The sequence below is a fragment of the Podarcis muralis genome, chromosome 11 (genome assembly GCF_964188315.1).
Source record: "Podarcis muralis chromosome 11, rPodMur119.hap1.1, whole genome shotgun sequence".
NCBI lineage: Eukaryota > Metazoa > Chordata > Lepidosauria > Squamata > Lacertidae > Podarcis > Podarcis muralis.
Genome location: NC_135665.1, coordinates 23,135,446 through 23,142,163, shown reverse-complemented (window position 1 = coordinate 23,142,163; position 6,718 = coordinate 23,135,446). Strand labels below are relative to the sequence as shown.

General features: G+C 42.0%; 1 protein-coding gene across 1 annotated transcript; it reads right to left on the bottom strand.

Moving 5' to 3' along the window:
- Nucleotides 1-218: 218 nt before the first annotated feature.
- Nucleotides 219-6,376, bottom strand: TMED7 (transmembrane p24 trafficking protein 7). Its single transcript, XM_028748676.2, has 4 exons — nt 6,244-6,376; nt 5,933-6,152; nt 3,113-3,358; nt 219-2,284 (listed from the first exon to the last, which is right to left on the bottom strand). Exons 2-4 carry the CDS (start codon nt 6,122-6,124, stop codon nt 2,048-2,050), a joined length of 675 nt encoding a protein of 224 aa, XP_028604509.1. The 5' UTR covers nt 6,125-6,152; nt 6,244-6,376; the 3' UTR covers nt 219-2,047.
- Between the last annotated feature and the right edge of the window lie 342 nt (nt 6,377-6,718).

The following is a 6,718-nucleotide window of genomic DNA, read 5'->3' as shown; positions in this document are numbered from 1 at the left end:
TTTTGTAAGATTCCACCCAATTTACAGCCAGATCCTGCAAACAGTCTTTGCTTGTTCCACTGTGTGGGTTTCTTACATATGTTTCACTAACATGCAGTGGCAACTGTAGCAATTGCTGGATTTCAGCATGAGCCAGCGTTCTATTATGAAAACTGTATTCAGGATGCCTGTCTTCAGAAATAGAGTATTGTAGAGTTTTGATGCAAGAAATAGACAAGTACAGTCAAGAAATTTATTTTACTCAAGCTCAAGTGGGAGACAAAACACTGTACACCAAGTTATTTCTGCAGGACTTTAACCAGTACAGCGCTGAGATCTTCCTTGCTACTAATACACAATCAATGTTGTATCTAAAAAGCTACACCCGCACACTATGTGGTAGTGAAGTAGACATTTCAAACAGCTTCAGTAACTAACCAAACTAAGAAGCTTAAAAAACTGGATGTTGAACCACTCAGTGTTAAGATCACATCCACACCTCCCTTTAATACCACATCAGCATTTAAACTCAAGACAATAGTCTTTGTTCTTACAGAGCATTAAAAGACAGGAGATTTTGTCATGTATTTTTCCAAGATTGATATCTTAACATCTACAATGGTAAAGTAGAGGGAGTCAACATTATATAAGAGGGCAATTCGACACAGATAAGATTTTTGTGCTTGTAAGCTTTTGAGCTTAGTGGTATTCATATGCTTACAAACACTGGGAATCACGTATCTTTATCCTTTCTAACAAACCTTATTCTCCAATAGAAAATATAAATACATGGAAGCAAATTCTGGTGAAATCAATTAGGTTTACTTTCAAATAGATGTGTTGTATGATTGGGGTAATAATGTTACTTATACTTTGATTGCACATTTTACTGTTGTTTCAAGAAACCTTGCACACATACAGGAGTATGCAAGATGTTCTCTATTAGGCATACACAAAGGATACCAGTTTTTTGGCAACTAACTCCCATGAACCTCAATGCAGCCCTCTAACCCCAAAGTGGTAGAAGCAAGGACAAGGCGACACATTACTGTATTACACCCAGAAGAGTTTTTCAAAAAAAAATTATTTAGATTCTTTAATAGGCAAATGTAATAAGCTTTCACAGGTGTCATACAATCATGTCCAGCACTGTGCATATGTTGCTTGATAAGCCACTTATTTTAGGTTACAATTCTCAAACCATTTAGGCCAACGTGGTCTCATGGGACTGCCCAAGTAGTAAAGAGATTACAAGACAAGATATTAAACCCAGTGCACTTTAGTTTACTCTTCTGGTTTCCAAGTGGTACTGACAGACTATAGATTATTTGTGACACAGCCTGTGCTCTTTTAGATCTTCAAAAAAATGAAGCAGCTCCACAAGCTCAAAGACCCAGCTTCTAGAATTACAAGACAGTCTCCTCATTTGTTTAATTTAAAAAGATAAATTCAAAAAATAACAACCCACACAGCTTTTTCCATTGTACAGAGAACTGGTTGCCCTGGGATTCTCAGCCTAAAATTTAGTACTGTAAAAAGACACACATTCTTCCCCCCACCCCACCCCAGAAATGGTTCTGCAAGAAAATGAGACCAGTTTCCATAGCAAATCACAACAGTGTAGTACAAGGCTCTGAGACAATAGTTAACCACATTTGTTTTTCTTTATATTCCCCCACTTTTCAAACTTGAAAAAAATCTGAATGCCACGCATTTTTAATATGGACAATCTTCTAAATCATCATTCAAAGAATTTTCTTGAAAGCACTGTGCTCCTACCAAGTAGTCTCAAAGGTTGTTTTTTATTTTTGTTTTAAAAAGCAACCTTAATTTAGATGTCTCAGCCCATATCAGCAGAAGGAGAAAACCAATATATCACACATTAAAAGCTATTTTCTCCCACAGCTTTTAGGGAGCATGTGTTTTGCAACTTTAAGAAGGGCAAAGGTACTTAAAAATGTTCCCCATGTTTCATTGCTTTGTAACTAGAAATTATTTGAAGAACAGTATATATACATATATATTTTTACAAACAGTGGGTTTTACAAACTCATGTTCTCAACCTGAGTTATGATCCAACACGAGTTGTGGTGGTTCTTTTGTCTGAGAAGAAGCTTTTGAGAAGAAATACCTGCCCAATGCTAACTACAAGAAGAATGATGGCTTCTCCTACTGACCAATAAGCCACCCGTGTGTTTAAGTCTTCTGCTCTGCTGCGGCCTTGTGCTTCTCTCAACCGAAAATGAGTCTGGGAATCTATGACAGATTTTAGAGCTTCATGAATCGAAACACATGCCGACTCCATCTAGATACAGAAAGAAAGAGGACTGATGAGTACTCTTTATTGAAAAAGGTATACAGGATTTTGCATTTTCAGCTCATTAAGCTTCATTTTATATAACTATTTTTATTAAGATTTTAATTATACATCTCAAAATAAACATTTTACATACTGTTAAATATCCCAACGACTTCCCTCCTTCTCCTTCCATGGTTCATTTTGTTTGTCTTTCGTTCCTGCATATTTTACTACTGTATAGTGTATGCTACTGTATACTACTGTATTTTAATCAGTTCTCCATTTTTACATCACTCAAAATTTATTACACTGTTGATTTTATCTTAATGCTGCCAGCGTTTTCAGCTTTAAGCTATCAACTACGGCTGATCTGATTATATTATCCACATTTGAATATGTAGGTTTTGATTTTATGTGAAGACAGAAAGCCTTCAGAAATAAATACATCATATACTTATTTGTATGATGTAGGCTGGCTGACTACTTTGTGCACAGTAAATATTTCTTGAGTAGCACTAGGGTATGTTGATATTGTGCAGCAATTTCTTTCCTACCCCAGTGGTCCAACTCCTCACCCTCTTGCTGGGACAAAAAACAGCGACTATTTACTAGTGGAGCAGTTGAATAACTAAGGCTGCAGAATCCTAAAACTACTTACCTGGAAATAAGCGCCATTAAATTCAAAAGGACTTACTTTTGAATAGCTTTGGCTTGGGAATGCATTGTAAAGCTATGACAAATGCCCGTCTTCCAAAGGCAGCAAAACTCAAAATTCTAATTGGTGGTATGAGAATTAAAGTCTAACTTTATATTTATACTCAGTTGTGTAACTACCTGAGTAAGTGCAGTAACTCTGTTTTCGCTAGGAAACAGAGGCGGATCATCTCCAATCTGGAAGTCGAAGTACACTGTTTTGTGTGTAAAGGTAGAAAACTCGTTGCTGAAACAAAACTTGTACGTCCCATTTCTGGATGCGGTAAAGGTGAAGCTATCGTATTGTTTCTTCATCTCTTTGTATAGCACAACGCCGTCTGGATCTTCTAAGCGGCAGTCAACATCATAGTGCCCTCCAGTGATCACCTATGGAACAAAGAAAACTGGTACTTGGAATAGTCAGCCATATCACCCTCCCTAGCAAAATATCCTTCCATAAGAAAGGGGGAAACCCATAGCATCAGGTACAATGATTAAAGGCAGTTCAGCTCCGGCATATGAAGAGTATTAAGCTATAAAGAGAGCCAAGAAAAGGGACCACTTATAACACTAATTCCCCACATAGCTATGCGTGGAAGACACCAGCGAGATGGTACCTATTTTACTGCTTTAACACCATCTCCTAAACCTTCTTTATTTGAAACATTCTCTCAGTAAAGTCAATTCGATATATGGGAATAACGGTCTAAAATTGCTCAACCCAAACAGCGGTGGGGGGATTTGCAGAAGCACAACACTGTACTACCTTGCTGAGTGGAAGGAATGAGGAAGTAGGTAGCATGGCAATCTAAAGTTGTCAAATAGGTCAGTGTTCTGTGGCTTCACAGAACTGGTGTTGCCTGATTGCATAATAAGGAATGCTCCCTTTGTTTCCATTTAACGATGAGATGATTCACCATTCAGGCTGGGTAGCAAAGAAATGTATTGCTGGACATTTTAGGTCACACCTGGTGAACATCTTTAACAGAAAACACTATTTGACATACTACCCCTGGGTTTCATTCACATGTTTCAGAAACAAAAATCTGAAACACTAGTGGGGGCAGTGGGGTTAAAGGTTAAGTACCCCTCCCCTAACTACTGATCTCTGCTGTCCACTGCTCCATCTCATTGCCAGTTTGCAGAGAAGTGGTAGCCGGAGTAATGTAGCAATCTGGCTTTAGGTTTTATATTCCAATGTCTCTGCTTGTTAAAAAAGAAAACAGGAATAGTAATACATGTTGAACTTCCTTGATTCTTTTCAAATTTCTGCCTTGGCAGCACACAAAGAAATAACTTATGGTAGCAATCTTTCCCATTAGTTTTCAGAAAGTAGTCGAAAGTGTGAAACACACCAGAACGCATACGTTCTTATTGGATTACACCCAACAATTGATGCATTTTACTGGGCCATGTGAGTAACAATTGGTTGTATATATTTTTCCGACCTATAAGTTATACTGCATTCCTTTAACCTAACTCAAACTTATTTAATATTATTCTCTTTTCTATGCACAGCATAGTGCAAGTATTGAAGGACACTAGATCTGATGGTTTGAAAGCCAAAAAATTGCTACCGTTTACTTTTGAACAGATGCAGCTGCACCAGAGAGATCCAAGGAGTCACTGTGTTCTCCAACTGAAAACTGCAACAGGCAGTTGGTGTTATATGCCCTTTACTCATGCAAGCATTTAAATAAACTTGGACCTCTCTTTTCTCTCATGAGGATCACTTTGAAACATCTCAACATGTTATCTTAGACAGTATCTGACTATTTCAATTACATCTCCCACTTTTTAAATTTCAATTGCTTAATAGTTACCTTTCAGGGCCGAGCACTCACAAATTAACATACACAGAGAAATAAAACAGAACCTTAGGCACAATATAAAACAGTGAGTGGATACAGACAGACACACGAGATATACTGAAACATCACACAAGGAAAGATATCAGTACACATTTATATTATCCTTTGAAGATTAAATGCAAGAACTGAAATAACCAAACCAAAGTTAACTGGAAAAAGAGTTCCTGAACCACCTGTTTGCATTCTACAAGCAGCAGCAGAAAGGGAAGAATTCCCTATTTGTGCCCCACCCCACCCCTCATTTGAGGAACACAGAATTGTAGAATTGGAAGGGTCCCCAAGGCTTATCTAGCCCAACTCCTTGCAATGCAGGAACCTAAACATAAAAAGCTGCAAAAAAGAAGACAAGAAGGTAGATCTCCCCGCTCCACGTTGGCTTTTCAGTGTCTGCTTTAGGGGGTAATTTTAAATCACAATATTGCCTGCCTAGGTAAAGGTAAAGGGACCCCTGACCTTTAGGTCCAGTCGTGGCCGACTCTGGGGTTGCGGCGCTCACCTCGCTTTGTTGGCCAAGGGAGCCGGCATACAGCTTCCGGGTCATGTGGCCAGCATGACTAAGCCGCTTCTGGCGAACCAGAGCAGCGCACGGAAACACCGTTTACCTTCCCGCCAGAGTGGTACCTAATTATCTACTTGCACTTTGATGTGCTTTCAAACTGCTAGGTTGGCAGGAGCAGGGACTGAGCAATGGGAGCTTGCCCCGTTGCGGGGATTCGAACCGCCGACCTTCTGATTGGCAAGTCCTAGGCTTCTGTGGTTTAACCCACAGCGCCACGCGCGCCTGCCTCTAATTACACCAAAGCACTTACAGTGGTACCTCAGGTTACAGACGCTTCAGGTTACAGACCCAGAAATAGTGCTTCAGGTTAAGAACTTTGTTTCAGGATGAGAACAGAAATCTGCTCCAGCAGCACGAGGCACCGTTAGCTAAAGTGGTGCTTCAGGTTAAGAACAGTTTCAGGTTAAGAACGGACCTCCGGAACGAATTAAGTACTTAACCTGAGGTATTCTAGAATAACCCAAAGGCAGGCAACTAAAAGACAGCTCTCACAAGAAACAAGGGCCTGTCTGGCGTGCGAGGCGCCCTTACCTGGAACTCCAGGGTACACTTGGTGCCCTGCACGATCTCCTCATAGAAGCACTGCTTGGCGTTATCTGGCAACTCGAAGGTGATCTCCGAGGCGCGGACAGACCAGCCCAGGTTGAGCAGCAGCAGCAGCAGCAGCGCCGCAGCCGGCAACCTCAGGGAGGCTCCGGGGCCCTGCCAGCTCCTCAGCAACATCTCTCGGCCGCAAGCGCTGAAGGGTGAACTGAAAAGCGAAAAGCGAGAAAGGAAAGTGAGATCAAAGCGTCGGCTTCGCCCGAGGCCTAGCGAAGGTGGGCGTCGCACCCCAACCTCACCTGCGAAGGGAGCCGGATGTAAGCCGGTTCCCACCTGCGGCGTGGCCGAAGGAAAAAAAAAAAGGAGGGGAACGAAGCGGAGCCGACGACCCGGAAGTGACCGGGCTCCGGCAGCAGAAACTTCCGGGTGAGTTGTCAATTGTAGACGTGGTGTTCTTTGAAGGGAGAAGGGGGAGGGGGCGGGGACTAGGCAAAAGAGGCGGGCGGGGCTTGAGGGAGCTAGGAGAGCTAGAACGAGTCCACGCCAGCCGCGAGACGTTCTTATTGGCGCTTTCCAGGCGAGGCGCTGATTGGATGTTGCCGGGTGACGGCCGATAGGGCGGGTGAGGGAGTTTTCTGGGAAGCGGGAAAGAGGCGGCGGCGGCGGCGGCCTGTGCTCAGTTGAGGTGGAGAAAGAGGCGCCGAAGGGCGGCGTGTGGAAGTCGCACCCCTCACTCTGGATGTGTGTAAACGCTTTTTTCTTCGCTGGCAGATA

Excerpts from the sequence above, each read along its gene's own strand:
- TMED7 (XM_028748676.2), bottom strand. The coding sequence starts at position 6,124 with ATGTTGCTGAGGAGCTGGCAGGGCCCCGGAGCCTCCCTGAGGTTGCCG. Across the intron at positions 3,359-5,932 it reads AGTGTACCCTGGAGTTCCAG|GTGATCACTGGAGGGCACTA; the intron begins GTAAGGGCGCCT and ends TTTGTTCCATAG. Across the intron at positions 2,285-3,112 it reads GAGTTACTGCACTTACTCAG|ATGGAGTCGGCATGTGTTTC; the intron begins GTAGTTACACAA and ends TTCTGTATCTAG.